This window comes from Sinohyriopsis cumingii, chromosome 18 (genome assembly GCF_028554795.1).
Source record: "Sinohyriopsis cumingii isolate HCF-2022 chromosome 18, ASM2855479v2, whole genome shotgun sequence".
NCBI classification, from domain to species: Eukaryota; Metazoa; Mollusca; class Bivalvia; order Unionida; family Unionidae; genus Sinohyriopsis; species Sinohyriopsis cumingii.
In genome coordinates, this window is record NC_142978.1 from 45,928,993 (window position 1) to 45,951,218 (window position 22,226).

Consider the following 22,226-nt stretch of genomic DNA (forward strand, 5'->3'; position numbering starts at 1 on the left):
CGTTTAACAAGACATACAACAATGTCCTCAACAAAATGTTAAATGTTGTTTTACCAACGTAAAAGATAATTGTCCAACTGGTACATTTATGTGTAGCCATAATTAGAAAGGTTTTATGCAGTTCACTCAAAATAAGCCATTTACCTCTATCTGCCAGTCATATCTCTTATGCTGTAAATGACATCTGTTTAAGTGTACAGCACCATGTGTGATTTCATTATACTTACCCCACCTTTCATTGAACAGTGTTTCTGTGTAGACTGGGTCACACACAGTCCTAGTGTTATGCTGGGATTGTCCGGGTGTGTGTTCCTCAGGCACCAGTCTAGATTTTTCAACACCTTGGATATTACTGGCTGGAAAAAAAAACAAACAAATAACATTACTAGTCAGATCAAAAGCCCTCACTATAAAGAACTTCCACTATACTGCCTATATTCTTATAACACAAGATATAGGCTTGGATTTAATTAAATTGGTTAAATATTGTTCCAATATTGCTACTTAATTATTTTAACATAACTTTGGTACAGTATATACAAGTAATTGCAAAGACCCAGATCTGCCATCACATACATGTAAAGTACTGGCAGATTATGGTCTATGCAATTTGTTGGGAGTCATCAGCAAAGAAAGCAACATAGACCTTGATCTACCAGGAACTATACTGATTACACTGGTCAACAGTGAAATCATTACTGACTTGAAAAGGCCCTAATCTGTAGTATTTTGGTGTGCCGAACACGAATATAACTGTGAAAAATTTGTATTGGCTCTCGTTTTGAAGATATTCATATACCTCATTTTCTATGTTTCACTGTGTAAATTTCTCCAGTAGGACTGCAGCAACATCCGGAATAATGATGTAACATTGCATAATACTATCATGCTCACATCATCCACAGTTGATTGCATCATTTTCTGATGCAATGCAATACTAATGCCATGCGGCTGCTGAAGTAAGTTGACGTCAGCAGTGTACTATACATGTGTAGGCCTATTATACTAATGCCAGGCGGCTGCTGAAGCTGACGTAAGCAGTGTACTATATAAAGCCCAATCAGATAGGTTCAGCATTTAAAATATTTTAGACGTTGTGCGAGACAGTTCAAGCTACTGTTACATAAAACTTATTATTTTATCCATTTACGTACAATAAAGAACAGTAATGCCTCGAAAGTGTGTTAATACCGCGGACAATTTTTGCTATATTTGTGGGGAAGTGACATTTGCCAACCAGAAGAAAAGTATCAATTCTCAAGTGAAGAAGGCATATCATCTTTACTTCGGATGCAAGGTTGGTGACCAAGACAAGCCTTGGGCTCCGCATATATGCTGTGCTACATGTACAACACAGCTTTCACAGTGGTTGAATTGCAAAAGGTCATCAATGCCGTTTGCAGTCCCAATGGTGTGGAGAGAGCCAAGCAACCACCTAAATGACTGTTACTTCTGCTTGGTTCCTCCTCTTTCCGGCGGAATAACGAAGCGAAAGAAGTCGAGAATAGTCTACCCAAACATTCCGTCTGCATTGAGACCAGTTCCACATGGTGAGGGACTTCCTATTCCAGAACCTCCAGCAGAATATTCTCTTGATTCATCTGACGAAGACAAAGGTGAGTCGACCTGTTCTTCTCCTGGTCCATCAGCATGCAGTGATCCAGATTTTCACTGTGGTGCATCATCAACCCCACACAGAATAATACAGGAAGAACTAAATGACCTGATTCGTGATTTGGACTTATCAAAGAACAAGGCAGAATTGCTAGGATCAAGACTCCAACAATGGAATCTTCTAGAAGAAGATGTCACAATTACTGCATATCGAAAGCGCCACCAGCAATTGGAGCCTTTCTTCAGAAAGGAAAGTAATCTGATATTCTGTTCCGATATTGAGGGCCTCATGAATGCTTTAAAAATCACTCATGACCCACAAGAATGGAGACTATTTGTGGACTCTTCGAAACTGAGTCTCAAGGCTGTGCTTTTGCACAATGGAAACATTCTTCCATCTATTCCAGTAGCGTATGCTGTCCACATGAAAGAGACATACGATAACTTAAGGCAGCTACTGAATTCCATTGAGTATAACAAGTACAGCTGGCACCTCTGTGGTGATTTGAAGGTAGTTGCCCTTTTAATGGGACTGCAGCAAGGATATACAAAATACATGTGTTTCTTATGCGAGTGGGATAGCCGAGCAAGGGAAATGCACTACATGAGGAAGGAATGGATTCACAGGCAGAATGTAGCCATTGGAGAGAAGAATATCCAACACCCAGCTCTGGTTGAGGCTCAGAAAATCTTGCTACCACCCCTTCACATCAAACTAGGTTTGATGAAGAACTTCGTGAAAGCCATTGACCGGACTTTGCCAGCATTCCGATACCTGCATGAAAAATTCCCTCGACTCAGCGAAGCAAAGATTAAAGAGGGAGTTTTTGTGGGTCCTCAGATTCGAGAGCTTTTCAAAGATGACCGGTTCAACAACTTGCTGGAAGGTGACGCGAAACAAGCATGGAATGCTTTTCGCCTAGTTTCTACAAACTTCCTCGGAAATGTAAGGGCAGAAAACTATAAGGAACTAGTAGAAGACATGTTGATGAAGTATAAGAAACTTGGCTGCAATATGTCTCTAAAGATTCACTTCCTTCATTCCCATTTGGATTTCTTTCCTAGCAACTGTGGTATTGTTAGTGATGAACACGGCGAACGTTTTCATCAAGATATCGCAACAATGGAACAAAGATACCAGGGAAAATGGTCCACTACAATGCTGGCTGACTACTGCTGGACACTCCTCAGAGATGCTCCCGAACAGCTGTACAAGAGACAGGCGAAGAAATCTAAGATGTAGTCAATGACTTGATTTTTTATAGGTAGGCTATTACAGTTGACCTTTTACTATTGGAATGCATTTCGTTATGTAAACATTAATTTCTTGCAGATTACAAAAAAACTAGAGCCAATTTTGCAATTTGACTGTCATATTCGTGTTCAGCACATAAAAATTAATAAGAATTGACTAATTTTATTTCAGTAACATGACTTTTGTAAAAATTTGTTGTCCAGTGTTACATTAAGACATAACTTATAGGTGTGTATATCTAATATGGTGTGTTGGTCTAAAAACAACGAATTAAAATTCACACGACTGTCAACCTCGGTTTGGTCTCACTAGAGCGCATCCCATTTGAGCGCCGCTCAGTGAGGCGCTGAAAAAGTTTTTTCTCTCATTAGGGCTAATCCCATTAGGGCGCAAAAAAATCTCACTAGAGTGCATTCCCAATAGAGCACGGAGAAAAAATTTATCTTTCAACAAGACTGAACTGCCATCACATTTGATGTTATACATACATATATATATATATATTTTAATATGTACAAAAACAGCGGTCTCGTCACTGTTAGAAAATAATTACTAGACAGAAACCAGAGAACCATCAATACACATAATTTTAAATAACTATTATACCTTACACCGGTTTATCCTTTTTTGTATGCAAATAAACAAGTAGATAAAAATTGTAATGCAAATTAAAATGTATAAAGTGGTCATTCCTAGCACAAACACGATATTACATGAATAAAACAATATATATATATATATAAAATAAATATAAAGTTACAGTTAACAAATGTGTTTTTCATTGTTCGCGCTCTAGTGATACTAGTTCTTAGCGCTCTAATGGGATGCGCCCTAATAAGATTAGCTCTAGTAGGACAAAAATATTTTTTGTGCTCTAGTGTGATAAGCTCTAATGGTTTGTGCTCTAATGAGACGTTACCGTCAACCTCAGCTATAACATTCTGCACAATATTTAAAAAATTCCTTGTTCAAATATATATGGACCAAGTTTAAAGTGGCCTAATATGGATCTTTATAATAGTTCCTAAGAACAGTGATAAAGGCACTCTGTATAAAGTTTGAAAAGATCGGGGTTAGGTGTGTGTGTGTGTGTGTATATATTGGGTTTAACGCCATTTTTAAGCTCAGGAGAGACCCTGGGGAGAACCACTGACCTACATGAAGCTACTGGCAAGTTTTCTTTGCATGCCCATGCTGGCCAAACTGAGACTCAGACTTATGTAAGGAGGTGAGATGTATGAATGATCTGTAAAGGAAAGCGCCTAATATCATGCAGTCACCTCATCGGCCAAAACAACTTATTAAACTGGTCTGATAAACTTTGATAGCACAACACTTAACAATATGTGTGTGCAAAGACTTAGGTGAATGATCCAACTTTTATTTACCAACAATTCTGTTCATATGACAACATGATAGGAAAGTCGTATTGCAAATCATTTAAATTCAAATCTCTTTATCGTAAAAGTTAGATATGAAGCTGAATGTTTTGGACAGAGATTTCTATAATGAGTACATTATCCACTATCAATCTTAATATTCTGAATTTGCCCCAAAATTATTTTTAATTTTTTTAATTAAAAACAGTCATAAGTTCATCTGATAATTTTTCTGTCCTCAATCAGCATTTCACATTATTATAATATTTACTAAATGCAAGTTCTTATATAAACAGGTATAAATGTGTGTGTGTGTGTGTGTATATATATATATATATATATATATATATATGTGTGTGTGTGTGTGTGTGTGTGTGTGTGTATATATATATATATATATATATATATATATGTGTGTGTATGTATATATACACACACACATATATATATACATGTACACACACACACACACACACACACACACATATATATAGCTGCATAAATCACAAATATCTGTCCTTGGCAATAATATCTGCTCCTGATAATGTACGAGTATTCTACATTGTCCAAATATACACTGATCCTCCCCAATCACATCATAATGTTTCAAATCTATACAGAATTACCTTTTCATGATGCTGTCTACAGGTGCAATACTGTACTCCCTTATAGGGAAACTGCCTTATAATGAAGTACATGATATGGCAATCCCCCATGATATTGTTCATAGGAGCCAGAGAGTATCCTGCCTTATAGTGAAACTGCCTAATGAAGCACATGATACATCAGTATTCCCTCATTATAATGCTATCCATGGTAGCCAAAGAGTCTGCTACCTTATAATGAGACCACCTTATAATTAAGTACATGACACACATAATTTTACCACCACTTAATGAAATGGCATCCATGACCATATGCACATTATAACAGGAACTGTGTTATAATGAAGGTCCTTACAATGAGGGAATGCTGTATATTGAACAGTATAGGATATGTACAATAAAATAGACATAGGCAATAACATTTAAACAAGCAGGATCACAATACCAGCTGTTATTTGAAAAGTGTTAAGATAATGATTCAGTCTTTCTGGAGTGTATTGCATACTTGATATTATGTATGAATTCAGTAATTGTTGTGAGGACCTGCATACATCATGTACAATGATTTCATTCCCAACAAACTGAAACTTCATTTTATTTATTTTTTACAATTAGATTCTTATGTATCAAGCTACATGTAAATTTTCATTACTCCTGGACTATATTCAAAGTTTACTAGCAGCTTATAATTGTCGATAGATGAAAAAGCTACATGTTGGTAAGTTCAGCCTAAAAATTAAAAGCACAGCAACACACGGATCAAACAGGCCTTGCAATTCTAGTTTTCATTTTGAGATTCATGGTTCCCATTCAACTGGTACTGCACATATCATAAATTAGTACATGTTTAATTTCTCATCGGGAATTACTACCAACATCTCTGATTTCCATGTTAAAATTGTCTGTGCATCACTGGACTAAAAACTGCTAGCTTTACCATATGTACAGACTTATAAGTCAAGTCAAACTGCAAACAGCAAAGATCCTGATCCTCCAGAGCATAATGTGTCTGCATATCAGGGTCTATGCTGTTTGTTCGACTGATTACCCCATATCAAATTGCACAGACCAAGATCTGCCAGCATATTATGTAATGGCAGATCTGGATCAGTGCAGTTTGCAATTGGACACATAGGTCTGTCAATCAACCTAAGCTTGGTGTGTGTGTGGGGGTCTAGGTGTGTGTTACAGACCTGCCAACTCTGACAAGTCCATCTCAGTAAGGCAGTTGATTTTTTTTCCTGTAAGTCTGACAAGTTTCAGTAAGGTGTAAAAAAATATGTCATCAACTGCTATTGTAAAGCTGGAAAACATAGCTAAAAGCTTGGTATTCAGAATGTGCAGTGACGATAAACGTCATGTTCAACTGAAAAGTTTATAAAGTACACTTAGACTTCCAAATCCCATGCAGCTCAAAATGACTTGTTGCTGTCTCTCAGCTTGATGTTATTTCTGGAAATTCTTTTTCCATTTCACATGACAATGGCAGTCATATTTCCCACCATGAGTTATACTCAAATTGGCACGAGATATGGAATAAACATAATTGTGTCCCTTCCAGCTTTTATTCACACAAGAATCTGAATATTCCTTTTTATTTTTCCTGAGTTGATTATTAACACTTTTCAAGAATCTTATTTTCCCTTTTGTCTTTAACATGCATTGCTTGCTGGATGCCATTTTTAAAAAAAATTCTATGATCAATATTTTGAGACACTTCACATGATCAAACATGTGCAGTTTAAAGCGTCTGATGTGCTGCTGTAAAGTAAGTCTGGTTCTTGACCAATATCACTACTTCTATGAAACCCGGATCCAAATCAAACACAGATGAAATTTTTTCCAGATTTTTCGGCAATTATCATTTTTCTGTAGTTTTTCTTTTATGCTGTTAGTCCATATTTTAAGGGTATATATTAACATACAAGTTGAATGCAGCTGAAAACAACAAGGAGCCAGATCTGCAGTAACATTATGTCCTATTTGTAAGGATTACTCAGTAGTACACAGACCCTGATCTGCTTGCAGGTTATGAGATGGCAAATAAATGAAAACAAATACAAACACCAATGTGTCTGTAGGTTATCATATGTCATGGCAGAAAATGGTTTTTGTTATTCCTAGTTTGATCCCATGTGATTGTGAGTATATGTGATATCTCAGGCCCAAAGTAAGTAAGTAGATGTTATGTAATACAGGCTGGGTTGTGAGATTTGCTCCCACAAACTGGTTTGGCTTTGTGGGGCTAAATACCATTTTTCAGTACATGATAGGATATACATGGCAACCAGTATATCTGATGTGGTAAGAACCCATGATTAACTTCTTACTCATGGAAAGCTACTGGCAAGCTTTCTCACATACCCGTTTAAGTTAGCTGAGATGCAAACTCATGTGGACAGAGGTGAGATACAGTGTGAGTTATCCAGAAAGATGGGTGCCTTAGTATTATGACTCTAAAGAGCTAAAACCAACAGGTTTTGTAAAATTCAACAAATTATTTATTTCCCTAAAATACAAAGTGAAAATATTAAAAGAACTTGTACAGTCCCAAATTGTTCTAAAAGTTCTATCATATGTTAAAATATATGAAGTTCCAACTGAATTCCAGTGATGTTGCCAATTCCAATAGTGAATGTTTTATGTCCCTGTAGTCTCCAATGTACTAACATGTCAATGGAATAGAATGTGATGATGTATTAAAAGTCTTTTGATGTTTCACACTAATATAATCCAAAACATCCTTGTCTAAATTTACTATATCCAAATTAACATTTTATTCCATGAATATTAATAAGCACTTTGTAATTCCAGTGAATAATTATTCTAAATAAATAAATCCACCCAAAATAAAAACTGGAAAGAACACTAAGACTGATTTGCTTCGGATGTTAAAGACTGATTTGCTTCGGATATTAAAGACTGATTTGCTTCAGATGTTAAGGCATTTTTCAAGTAAACAACATTTATATAAAAAGCCAAGACACAATAACAGGGCCAGGATGTAGGTCAGTCTTCACTTTAAACCAAACAAAGTTGTCAACAAGTTTAGGAATTTCCAAGAGAAAACTAATATCCTACATTCAGATAGGAATAAACATGTTTACTTCTATTGATAATGAGCTGACTATTTAACTTACAGCTACGTATTATGTTGTTAATAAATGTCACAGGTCAGGTACAAGGCTAAACAAAATACATATATTCATAACATGTAATCATGGAGAAAAGCTAACAAACAATATAAATTATATATCTACAACATTTGACAACTGAGCCACCCAGCTCACCCCACCCCCCCACAAAAAAATGAACTAATTAAAAGAAACTTTACAATGTTAAGTTCAATTAATTAAAAGACAGTTGCATAGATCTTGGTCAGATCTGGATATCGTTTTCCCTGCTACAAAGTGAAAAGTAAAATATTTCATAAATTTAGTTATATTAGAAGAGATCTGCGTTCAAGTGAGTGGGAGTGGGGTTGAAAGCAAGTTTCAGTGAGATCAATGCACTGAATTCTTCTGCAACCTTTTTGACACCAAAGTTCTATACCCATAGGTTTTACAAAAAAGGGGGACTAGATGGGAACACTTCAGGTATAGGTGAGAAATTAGAAGCCAGAAGCATACATAAAACCACCATTAAATTCAAGGTAAATAAGTATTACATTTAAAGAATTTTAAAAAATCCTACTGATTTGGTTTCAAATAATTTTTTTACTTTAACTCCTTCACTTTCATAATATGAAAATGCTTTATTTCCATCTACTTGATTACATTTCTTTCCACTTATTTCAGAAAATGGAAGAATCTGGGGCTGGATATTCAAGGTCAAAAGGATGCAAAGCAATAGAAGACTAAAGGTCTAAGATGGCATCTGAAAGTCTCACATGGGTGAATGAGACACCCCGCCAGTGATCTCATCAACAGCTCACTAAATAGATCACAATATTTTTCTGTATAGTGTTTATAACGGTAGATAACTGTAGCACAGCTAGGTCTAGTCTTCATACCTGCAGCCAGTAGAACGTTTCGTCTGTAATTTGAAAAACAACAGCATACAGACACAAAATAGCAAAGATGACATTAATCTAAATGATCATGAGGAAAAATTATCTCTCACCTAAAGGAATTTTTTTTCTTCAGATTTGAATGAATGAATACCTGGAACTCCATGCTCATATGTCTGAATCGGCACAGTAGAGTGTAGAAAACTATATCATACTATATAGACAAAATTCAAGATTATCCTGTGTATTTATGATTTAAAAAATTCTTCCTCAGATTCAAGCTATTGTTAAATTTGTTCCTCAACTTCAAGTTGTGGACAAATCTGTGAATTATGGGAAAAATAAAACTTGAAACCCTAAATACTCTTTCAGCTGCTGCAGTAAATACCACTCTCTGACCTACTATTCTTGCATAAGCTTTAGATAATGGAATCAAGTGCAATCATTTCTAGACTTAACAGAATGTTAGCTCTCCCTAGCTAGTGTGAGTTCCTATGTCTAGGATCTTGATTTGGATCTCATAGTTTTGAAGTTTTACATCACTCTACAGTTTTCTATATACCAGCCATTAGTTATACACTTGAAGTTTTACATCACTCTACAGTTTTCTATATACCAGCCATTAGTTATACACTTAGAAACTAACCTCCTCTAAGCTAGGGTTGAAAACCATTGATTGATGGATCTATAAATTTGTCAGTATTTTTTTTTACCAATGATTGCCGGGCTTATAAATACATCAACATTAATTAATAGATTTAACTCAATAGCTCCTACTGTTTCCTCAGAAAGACCATTGATTGTTGGGTTTATAAATTTGTCAGTATTAATTGATAGATTTAACTCAACAGCTCCTATTGTTTTCTCAGAGAGATCATTGATTATTGGGACTATAAACTTGTCAGGGCTAATTCATAAATTAAATTCAGTAGTGAATATTGTTTCCTCATAAAGACCATTGATTGTTGGATCTATGAATACATGTGGTTTGAAACAAACACAAAATCCAAGAAAATTCACAGCATTTGGAATCAACGAGTTTAAAATTTGAATTCAATCTGATTTCACGATCAATAACTGGTTCATCAGTACCGATCATGCATAGGTTTCAATTGGACTGAGGAAAATGACTTATACTCTTGTCCTAACCAGGTAAAGCTTGGTGGAGCAGAGTAACTTTACTATGCACTACACCATGTCCAGTAGATACATATTGCAACTAAAGAACAAATATGAATTCATTGTATACGCTTAACATACAATAAACTTCAACATCACTTATTGTTTAGCATTTGTCAATTAAATATTACTTGTATATGATTTGCCTGCTTGTCATCAGTCTATAATACATGTACATCACAAAGGAAGCCAACTCCTTTTATTATACAAAGGTACCCAATATTATCTTTAGACTAAATTGGTCATAACATATGAACATTTTATGTTACAGTTTGATGACAAGCCCTTGATTTCTTAATGGTATTCACAATGAATGACACTTCTGGTCAATGTGGGTATCATTTGGATGTGGAGAAAGTTTCAAGGAGTTGTCCAGCATCTTTATGAGCCAAACCTAGGAGACATTAAGAGACAGCAAATGTACTAATTTTGCGATTTTATGTCTGGTCAAACAACGCTACACTTGCTCCAGGTTGCCATTATTTTCAAGACTGAAGCGCAATTAATACACTGTCAAAACAAAAAGAATATGCCAGCAGATTATTTTAAGTCTCTCAGCCGAATTCCAACAAACTTCACACAATGCATTCCATTATAATTTATTTATGAAGTGTTATTAACTGGTGTCATGACCTAGAAATGTTTGAGTTTGTCTGAATAATTTGCAATCTTCTCTTTAATGGCTCCCTTGAAGGGAAGTTTGACTAAAACAAGTCACTTAGTACAAAAGTAGGCAGATATCAAGATGGAATGAATTCTTCTTCAAATCTGTATGCAAGTGACATTTTTCTTGTGAAAAGCAATTACACACTTATATAACTATCCACTAGCATCTTTTTGCTTGATATTGCCTATTCACTACTCATAATACTGTTTGACCTGGAAAAAATAAAATTTGTACATTGACCTTCTCTCTCTCATACATAACTCTTAAAGATGTGTGATAGCTTGCTGAAAAGGAAAATGTCTTGACATTAGAATGACACCTATATACTAAAATGTGTCACTGTAAATGGGAGCAATGTTAGGAAATCAAGGACTATGTGTGCAAAGTTCTGCAATTTCTCAAGTTACAAATCTCATCTCGTACTATATATTTTTTTTAAGAGGACAGATTTAGAACTCAATCTGCTCATGGTTCTGATCCATTTTAATATCAAGCTTGAATCTGCAGATCATTAGTAAAAGTGTAAGCAGTGCCGAAGAAGTGGTGAGTACAATTAGGATTGGGACAAGTAATTGTTCAACTTCAGTCATCCCAGGGAAGAGTACTTGGAATTTGTTTCCTCTCGCCCTGGATAATGTCTGTTTGTATATTTTCATACAATCTTGGTCACATCGATGTTCTTCTTGCATATTCTAAGTTGTCTTTTTAGTCATGCTTGCCTATTTCAATGAAACCAAGAAGTTCTTTTACTTGGGAATGTTGCTTCTATCCCTGAAACATGGTGAAAAGATTTAAAATGAAATGTACACATTTTCTTTCACAAGAATAAGCATAATAGCTGTTTGGAAAATTGTAATCTCTGACTCCAGTGACTATTCTTCAATTATTCTGATTAACTGTCACATCACTAACTGGATGATACTGTTTGAATCAGATCCGGATTACTGATCTAACGATCTTTAAAAGAAACCAACAGGAGCTTCAAAAGAGATTAATATTTCTTAAGTAAACTGCTAAAACCTGGAATTTCATTAAAATTCAGCAATAACCGATTTTAGGCCTTTTACCTTTCTCTGCCCCTGCCATGAAAAAAAGTCAACAAAACTAGAGTACTGTGACAGTGAAAGAGTATTATATAGAGGCTAAAAACCATACCTACTCACTTACAAATGTAGGCCAAAAACAAACTGCACAGACCCTGATCTGCTGAAACATAATGCAGCAGAAGATCTGGGTAAACAGCACTTTGGAGTAATCAGTAAAACAAACAACACATACCCTGATCTACTGGTGCATAATATGACACAAGACCAGGGTCTATGTAGTTTGAAGTTGGACTTGACATAAGTATAAACAATTTGTAAAGGAATTTGAGGAAAGAAGACTCCTGCATGTTAATAAACAAGTGTCCTTTATATGAAGGTTTTCAGCTATAAAGGCTTCATTGTATAAAGAATGAAATTTCTGTTCCAAATACAATATAGGGTTTTACTTTGACTCCACAAGGATAAACTAACTCCATAAATTCAATCAAAGTATACATGGGACTCTCCTTTTCAAGAAGTACTGAATAAATTGGTAAAATTCAAAGAAAAACCATGTCAAATTAAATGTTCATTTTGTGAAAAAGACAGTATGGTTAAAGACCCAAATGGACTACATTTTCACCACATATTGGCTGTGTATGTTGACACAATTTGTCTTCCTATTAACTATATGTGGATTATACCAAAAACAATTCTGGTACAGCTCTGTACATTAGACATTAATTCAGTCCATGAATCAAAAGTAGTGGTTTTCCGCTCACCAATGGTTAGTAAACTTCTTGTCAGAGTAGTAGTTTCAGAATTTCAATAGCCTGATGGCAAGTTAAGTAAAGCAGTCATACACTGGAAAAAGCATTTCAGGAAGATAAAAACAGGAGGGCACATCCCAATTCTGCCCCAAAGCCCTCCCTCTTCCCTCAATGCTCTTCCCATTACCTCCCTGTAGTATTAAAAACATTCCACAAAATTGTTTTTCCTCCCTAGAAATTCATACAATTTTTTTGTTTATTTTATGCCTTGTTCATTTATCAAAGTGCTTATGTCTTATGTTGCTTTCAAAATAGAAAATACTCTATATTTGTTGTTCAGATGCCCATCCTTTGGTTGCAGAAACAAAAATGCCACTTTGCCCCAGTGGTAATAAAGTGTTCCAATCATTAAACTTAAAGGTGCTCCTCTTACCTCTCTTCTTTAAGAAATTCCATGCTGGAATCTGGACTGGGATACAATATACACAGTACATGTAATACTATCACATAGTGTAATGAGTTCCATGATCATACCCATGCAATAAAAGGGACCATGTTAACCAGAGGTACATTACAATAAACCACACTAAAGAAAAGCAGCCATCTAAACATGTTTACAGCTAATAATGATATCATGGCTTTTGCAAAAATTTCCAGCACACTACCTACTTTAATCTGCACCAAAAAGCTAAATTCCAGCTCTTATTTTGGCAAATATCACACAATCTTTCTTTTCTCTCAAAATTCTTTTGTTGCAATGGCCTTTCTTCTTCATTATTTTTTTTATGGCAGTGGCTTATAATGAAACAAATCTTTTCATGGTTATTAATTAGTTGGTGGTTTATGATTTAAAGCTGCTGCCACATACAGGTATAAAAAATTCAAACTCTTCAAAAACTTTGTGATAGAAATAACATTTAATATATTTTGACATACTGGATGTACATGTATTTCTAGCATGTATGCCATTTTCATCATCGACAAAATAAAAAGAAAATACTTCCAAAAAGACTACCTGTTAGGTATCAGTGACTTTTATTTAACCTTTATGCAATTTCAGCCATCTCCATTTGATCAGATATAAGACACTGCACGAATGATTTTAAGACATTTAAAATTTTCATTACCAATTTCAGGTCCGCACTAAAATTTGGAAGGCATTATGTGTACCATCTTCAAAACAGAAGAAATAGTGCAGTTTTCTTCTGCAAGGAAAATCTTATCTAGAAAACGTCCTAAAGGTGCAAAATAGCTGTCATAAACATAGACACTCTATTCTGCGAGTGAAAAAGAAAATTAATGACAACACCCTCCCTTCCACAAATTAACTAGGTGAATATAACTCATGTTTTTGGGAATCTGCCCCATGCTGGTTATGTGATAACTTTTAGTATGCAGTAGTACCAAAACTTCACATAAAAGTATTTATTAAATGATAAGTAAAGTACTTAAATCATACATGATGAACAAGTCTTTATGTTGACATATATTATCTGAAGCTGAGCATCCTAATAAGATAAATAATCAGTATAAAATTGGTGGGTGAGTGGGGGCAGATTTTAAATCATGCGAGTTAGTGACCATGCGCTTTTGTAGAAAGCAAGTAGGTGTTGTCAGTAGTCTGGCGTTTTTAGTGACATTTCTTTCTTATTATCAATTTAAAGAATAAAATGGCAAAAACAGGTAATTATTATTCACTACTAACAAAGATGAAAGTAACCTGAACAAGGTAAATACCATTTGTATAGATTTTTCAGCTTTCATACTTGTATATCATTTATTGTTTCACCCCCCCCCCCCCAGTACCTGGCATTGGAAAATACATCAGATGAAACTTCACAATACAAATTATTTTGAAATAACTCTGGAAAATTTAAATGTCTCTTGGGGCCTGTGACTGTCAGTACTAACTGGCTTTCCACAGAACATACAAGCTGGCAGCCCACCAGCTCAATTGAACCTAGTCATCATAGCCTTAATACACATACTTGTTTTATGTATTGTATATTGTCATATTTTATATATGGCTGAAAAGGAATAAATTATCTTAATGAATTACCTGAGAAAAAATAACACCACCCTCTAAATCACAAATCTTGCCATCTGTGCTAGGTGCACCCATGTAGACTTCTTCATTGATGCTGATATGTTCAACCATTTCAAAGATTCTATGTCCTCGGAGATAAGTTCTGTCGGAAACAAACATGTAGAAATCAAAAGTGTCACTGTAGTGTTCAGATATATATTTTAGGGTATGTACTGGCAAATATTCATTATGTTTGTCCCCAAAGCTGACAATATTCATTCCTGGTGGAATAGGGGAGGGTATTGTGCTGGTAAAGAATATTGTTTTTGTAACATGACTGACTAATGTCCTATTTATAGCAATACCAAAAGTGTTAAATGTGTCAGCACTTGTAAGGATGGCAACAAATACTTTTTCTCTTATACCAAGTTCTGTTGAAATATAACGTGGACGACTTATCTTTTTCGGTGCTGTTGTTTTATTACCCATACCAGGTTTAATTTCTGGAGGTTTTACGATTCTTGGTTCAAAATCTTCTTCGCTGTCAAGCACAACCTTTCTTGTTGTTGTCTTTTTGGAAATTTCATCTTTACTCTGCACTTTTGATGAAGCAGTACGCAAGACTGGTTCTTTTACACTTCGCTGGCTCATTCGATTCATTACTCTCATATTCCCTTCGCATCCATCCTCCAAAAGTGGAACAAGCATCATATGAATGGTAATACCAAGGCATAGGCCCACTGTAACTGGCAGAACATACGGCCTAATATACACATATCTATGGAAAGGAATGTAGAAAAGATTTAAAACAGTTCTTGCAATCGTCATGATTAAAGTCTTATTGAAACTTGGTATAACACTTGATTTAATAAGTAGGGTCCAACTTTGGCACTTGGTTGAAAGGAACAAACTTTTTCCAACTCAGATGTGAATGTCTGGATTACTAGAGACTTTCATAAGGTAGCTGTAATCAGGAAACTTCATGCTATAGTTAAGTACTAGAAAAGCTCGTATTAGTTAGTGAACCACGTAGCCGCATCATCAGCACAATACAAAGTTTATCAAAAGTGGTGTAACTTATGAATGCTGATTGAAATAGAAACCGAAATTTAAATATCAATAATTTCTCTTTTTATAATATTTTTTAAATAATTCATTCAACGTATATATTTCATTTATTAATTATTTTCTAGCAATTGAAAAAAGGCAATAACATATTCAGTTTAAGAACTTATTTTAAACATTATTATAAATGTGCCGTATAAATTTTTTCAATCCATTTTTGGTAAACAAAACATCAAGGTAATATAGACGCTTTATATATTTTACTTGGAGTACTTTTAAAATTAAGCGTCTGGTAGATACGGTAGAATGATAAAGGAAAATGGCAGACGAGGTAATGATTCACGTCGCAGACTTTATAAGAATTTTTTACTATGTCTGAACTACTTTTACAAAACATTAACGTAAATTATTTGTTTAACATAAGATTCATGAATGTTTAGTATTATTACTTTCTTATAGTCAATGAAGTGATGCTGACATTTGTTTATCAATCCATTCATTTGCATGTTCAGTTGGCGTCCCCCAATTATCGATAAATCCTTTTTGCACGAAACGATGCATATCGATATTATAATGTTAGAAATAGGTGTGTACGAATGATAAAGGTATCTCAGCACAAATGATAGAATATTATCTATACAATGTACATAACACTACTTAATAAATTTATTCATGATACACCAGGAGTCTGACGTTTTATGAATAAAGTACGATGAAATCTCTGACTACACGAAATCACCTTATCGGTACTATAAATGGACACTAGGAGTGCAAGCGTGACCCCAACCATCAGCTCGATTCGACTTCAATCACACGTCTTTTATTGCTTCAAAATCGCAAACAGACTGAAAAATTACACATCCATTCATAGTCCGAATTTCCTCTGATCCTTGCCACCCCATTTTTTGATATTTGGACATTTATTTTTTGGTGTAGGGTCAGAGCGCATTCCCTATCGAAAAGTTGGAATTCGCCGACCATTTGGTGTCGGCATGGGGTAGCCGCTTTCTAGCCGACCCTGCACACTTGAACGACCTTTCATCGAGATATACAGTGGAACCCCGCTATAACGCGCCCCGCCATAACGCGAATTCGGATATAACGCGGTCGTAGCATGGCTCCCGAAATTTCGTATATTCATTCACACATGGAGAAAAAAATTTTGGAGAAAAGTAAAAAAAAACAAAACAAAAAATTAACTTCATTTTGGGCATGAGATTAGTTGTGACTTTTAAAATAATATGATCGTGGCATGGTTCCTGATATTTGAAATTCATTTACGTGTATGTTTATCGGACCGTGAAAATATTTGTTTAACATACGAGAAATGGTGTGTAAAACGTTTATTATAATTTGGTGGAAGAATTCGCGTATGACTTTTAATAATAAACGATCGGAACTTAACAATTTATCCTGGTTCTTTAAGTGATTTTGGAGAAGTGATCGTGTATGAATTCTAAAATAATACGATATATATAACGTACGAGAAATAGTGTGTACAACGCTTGGCTTCTGAAATTTATCAATTTGAACAGGTTGTGGTGAAGCTCCGTATTCTACTCTAGAAGAGAAAACTGGTTTCATTAGGTTTTTGAATTGTTAAGCCGAAGTAAACATTATCGGAAGTGTTACTTATTACGGATCCATGAGTAAAGCCAGTAAATCGTCTTTGTGATTGTCTTCCATGAATTCTGTATACAGTCGTTGCTCAAACAATAGCCGACATGGGCTTCTTATTTAACTGTAATCACAGCCAAGCAGCAGACAAAGTTGTGGTTGATACAAGAGTCGCACAATTTAATAAACATCAAAGGACGAAAGCCGCCAACATGTATGCTGTGCTTGGCGGTGTGATCAAACAACAAACAGTTGAAAGTAAATAATATCCACTTTATTATCTGTAAATTAAAAGGGTATGAAATTGTACATCCATTCAGCTTAATTTTGTTTTATATAAAAAGTGATTCGTAACCATTGCAGGCCTTCATTACTTAGTTATTGAGCTTTATCTGTGTACGTTGTTTGCTTATATAAAAAAATATTTTACTGTTATGGAAAAGCAAGTTCAAAAACGCAAGTCGTTTTCTGCTAAAGAGAAACTGTATGCCCTAGATCAACTAAAGAAGGGCAAACAACAAACTCAGCTTGCCAGAGATCTAGGAATCAGCGAGTCCACTTTGCGAGGGTGGAAAACAGATGAAGGAAAGCTCCGTAGTCTACCCAACATTCTTGAAGAGGAAACTGGTTTACAGCATAAAAGGGTTAAGTTAGCTAATGACAATGTCCTAGATTCAGCTTTGTACCAATTTTTTGTACAAGCTCGCTCAGAAGGTGTTCCAGTTTCTGGCCCAATTCTGAAAGCCCAAGCAGAGAAATTTGATCGCCGTATCAATGGAGATGATTCCAAATTTAAGGCGAGTAATGGCTGGCTAGACAGATTCAAGAAAAGGCACGCTATCAGCCAGGTTCTTGTGTCTGGGGAAATCCGCTCCGCTGACAAAGAGGCTGCCAATTCCTACCCGACTGGGGTTAAAAAGTTGCTGGAGGACGGTTGCTACACAGCCGACCAAGTTTACAACTGCGATGAGACTGGTTAATGTTATAAAATGTTACCCGATCGCACCCTTGCAACCAAGACTGACAGTCACAAACGAGAAGGTTTCAAGAAGAGGAAGGACAGAGTGACTCTCTTATTTTGTGTTAACAAGTCTGGCAGCCACAAAGTCAGACCTCTGATGATTGGAAAATCGAAAGCTCCCAGATGTTTTCATCATGTAAATATGAAGGCACTTCCATTCCAGTTCACTAACAGCAAGAATGCTTGGATGAATAGCTCCATATTTGACGACTGGTTTCACAAAACATTCGTTCCAGATGTTCGGGCCCATTTACGAAAACTCAAGCTGGAGGAAAAAGCTCTCCTCCTGCTGGATAATTGCCCTGCCCACCCCCCAGCGGAAAATCTTGTCAGCAGTGATGGCAAGATCAAAGTTTCGTACCTCCCGAAAAACACTACGTCAGAAATCCAGCCACTTGACCAAGGCATAATTTCCGTATTTAAACAAAATTATCGCCGTGAAATGATAAAGGGAATGGTAGCAGATAATAACGCATCCGTCGACACATCATTGGCATTACTCAACTTAAAAGAAGTATTAATTTAGCAGTTTTCACATGTTTCTTTTGATGTTCACAAAATCTGAAATAAAAGTTATTTGCACGCTGAAATCATGCGTTGATTGTTAATTATTCTTGCAGTTGTCGCATATGATAAAATTTTAGTGGTTGAAATTTGTACGGACACCGTATGTAGACCCGGGAATAGCTGCATGCAATGACCGTACGATATCAGACGGCAAGTAAATGGTTTCAATATTTTGTTCATCCTATATTTTACACGACGAATTCAGACTATTACAAAATTATTGAATATTTTAAATCTGTACGATTTTCAATGAAATTACATCCATTATGGATGAACTGCATGCCACGACGGCACGGTAGCATACGGTGTTGATACACTTTTCATGATATAGCGATAGTCTGGTATTATCGGTCAATCTGTATTATCGTTCAAACAAATAAAAATTAGTAAATGTTTTTAATGCACAGTAATAACCTATAAATATAATAGCCTTCGATTATTTTGAATATATCTTAATTAATGCATTCCAGTTAATATTCATCTGATGATAAGCCGACTTTTGATCATTGTACATGTATACACGTATATGTTCTCGGAAAAAAAGTTAAATATTGTAAAACCCCGCATTAACGCGACCCCGCTTTTAATGCGATCCGATTTTATGGACCCGGATCATCGCGTTATAGCGGGGTTCCACTGTACCTGCATGAAATCGATAGGAATATGATTTATTTTCTCAAAAATCGTGAGCATAGCGTTCATCATGTCTTTAATCCGCTGACAGACTAGACGAAAGTACGTCGTTGCTGAAATTTGACCTGGATCTGGCCATTTGCATTCCGAGTCACATGACTATACAAATCTCGGAACCTACATGTCAGTGACATCAGAGGTCATATAGTCACATGATATCGAAATAAACAAATTTCCCAAGTTGTTGTACATAGAATTTGGACATATTTTATAGAAGTCACTTAATGTTTAAATATAATGTACACTTAATTCTCAACATATTTATTCTGAGAGCAATGAACAGAAACCTGTCAGTATCGCAGCAGGGTGGAGAAAACCGTTTTCAAGAAGTACCGAGCACGTGTCAGCAATGTTTCTTTGTTGGTGTCACGTGACTACCACATTGATACGTGCCTTTGTAGTGAATCTGGTTTTCTTCAAATTTATGCAACATTTACAGATTTTTGTCGTTGTTTTCACAATAAATATTTTGAGAAGTTTATGTTTTTTAATTTTTCTATAAAAATTACATTACCTTTATTTATATGTTCGATTTGTTTTCCTACAGCAACACTAGAAATGGTCTGTTGTTGATATCACATGACTGTATGACCTCTGATGTCATTCAGATGTCGGTTGCAAGAGTTTAGTCACGTGACTAGGAATACAAATGGCCAGATCCAGGTCAAATTTTAGCAATGACAAACAACAAAACAGCAAAGCAAATACTATTTAGCCAATGTCTAACGTTCACCATTTACGTAGACAAATTGTAAAGTCTTACATTTGCAATCCTATCAATGCTCTGTTGTAACGAAGCTAGAAAGTGACTGGTTACATTAAGTAAACCCCTCTTTATAAAAGTAGATGCACTTGCATGTTTGATGTGTTGATTCGGTTGAAAAACAAAGCTCTTCATTGTGTTGTCAGTGAACAGGCACAGTAAAGTTTTGTCAGCAACCAAGAAATTAAGATGAACAGTATGTTCTGAAAGATGTGTGCCTTTTCTGTCATATACATCATGCAGGGGTTGTTTCAGACAAGTTAAGAAATCTTTTCAAGTGCCATTTTTAATGAACTTTCAGAAAGTAAAAAAACAATTCTTGATTAAAGGTAGTTGATTAAGCATTTGTACTAACTTGCAGTTACAATACTGTAATCCAGTTACTCAGTTAAAATTTATTACAATGTATAGCTTCTATTGTTCTCTTGTTAAGTTATATTGCCAAAATACGCTGAATATTAATATGATAGTTTTTCAACATGCACCAAATTGTGTTTATAATATAGATAGAACTTGGAAAATTTTCTAATTGAAAAAAAAGTTTTGCTTAAAACCAATAATTCACACACACACACACACACACACACATATATATATATATATATATATATATATATATATATATATATATATATATATATATATATATATATATATATATGTCTTGCTTTGCTCCCACTTTTCCCTGTTCAGGTCCCACTTCTCCTTGTTTAGCTCTCACTTCTTCCTGTTGACAGAGAAGTCAGTTCTCCCTATATATAGATATATATGGAAGTTATTATGTTTTCATCTTCGAAACAGAAAAATGGTATGTTAACTTTTGCAAGAAAAATCTTGTCTTGAACAAGTCAGAGCATGGGAGCGGAGATGACTAACAACCAAATCCATCATAATTTACCTAATGCATATGCAAAACAACTTCCATGGCTACGGGCACTCATTTTCTCTCACTCAAAAAGGAAATTATTTACAACAGTCACTGTCTAGAAATTACCAAGGTATCTATAACTCATACAGTTTGGAATCTACTACCTGGCCATTTCTGTTGTTTTTTTATATATCCTGTTGGCATGGTCAGTCGCTGAGCACATTCATTGTAAAAGGTGATATTCCAGACTTGTTCCTCATATACAACTAATTTCTGTACAAATCATTTAAAAGCCACTTTTGCAAGAATGTATCTGTTGCTTTGTATCTGTTTGGATTGAATTTTGATGCAGTGCTTACAGTGTGACATGCAGCTGGTTTGGTTGGTGGTAATTTTTTTAACCTGGATTTAAACACACAATAGGGGCTCCGAGTGGCTGAGTGGTCTAAAGCGCTCTCCATTATGGATCACTGCCATCTCACCCGTCTGTGCCGGTTCAAGTCTCTGATTCAGCCAATGTAGGTATGTGAGAAAGTTTGCCAGTAGCTTCTCGTGGGTCGGTGGTTCTTTCCGGGGTTTTCCCGGGTTCTTCTTCCACCATTAATACTGACTGCCATGTATAGGCTATCATGTGTGGAAAAATGGCGTTAAACACAACAACAAACACACAATAACTACCAATCAGAATTGAATGTAACATATTGCACTGCATGAACATTAGAATTAAAGCTTACAGATTCAATCTATGCTTATTTACTAGATGTGATGCAACCAAGATGCTTCATGTAAAAGTGGTTATTAAATGAACTGTGAAGTATTTAAATCATATATCTGGAACAAGTCTGGAATGTCTCCTTTACATTCATATATCATTGATTGACCATGCTGATGATGTAATTGGCATGAAATTGATGGAAGGGGGAAATTTTAGACTACATGAGTTCAAACCATTTAGTGTTAATTTGTAGAAGGCAAATGAATTTGTAAAGACTGTTTTTATTAATCAGACAGAAATGAGTGCATACAGTATGTCTGCAACAGCTATCTTAGATGAATTCTCCATTTAATAAATGGCAAACAACTTATAATTATTCAAGGCTGCT

The 22,226-nt window shown here is 35.3% G+C and overlaps 2 protein-coding genes across 3 annotated transcripts in view; one reads left to right on the top strand and one right to left on the bottom strand.

Annotated features, from left to right (window-relative positions):
- LOC149776555 (chondroitin-polymerizing factor, non-catalytic subunit-like) overlaps positions 1-15,583 on the bottom strand; it is a 44,533-nt gene extending 28,950 nt beyond the window's left edge. For both annotated transcript variants that reach the window (XR_016416063.1, XM_089941013.1), the window contains exons 1-2: positions 14,563-15,583; positions 228-356 (exon numbers count right to left, since the gene is read on the bottom strand). Coding sequence is in view for 1 of the 2 variants with exons in the window: in XM_089941013.1 (XP_089797139.1) it covers positions 228-356; positions 14,563-15,357 (924 nt within the window). In the remaining variant the exon portion in view is untranslated. The remainder of the gene's footprint in view (positions 1-227; positions 357-14,562) is intronic.
- A 280-nt stretch (positions 15,584-15,863) lies between these two features.
- Positions 15,864-22,226, top strand: part of LOC149776556 (26S proteasome regulatory subunit 8) — a 45,525-nt gene continuing 39,162 nt past the window's right edge. The window contains exon 1 of the mRNA XM_089941015.1: positions 15,864-15,925. Coding sequence (XP_089797141.1) covers positions 15,914-15,925 — 12 coding nt within the window. The 5' untranslated portion in view covers positions 15,864-15,913. The remainder of the gene's footprint in view (positions 15,926-22,226) is intronic.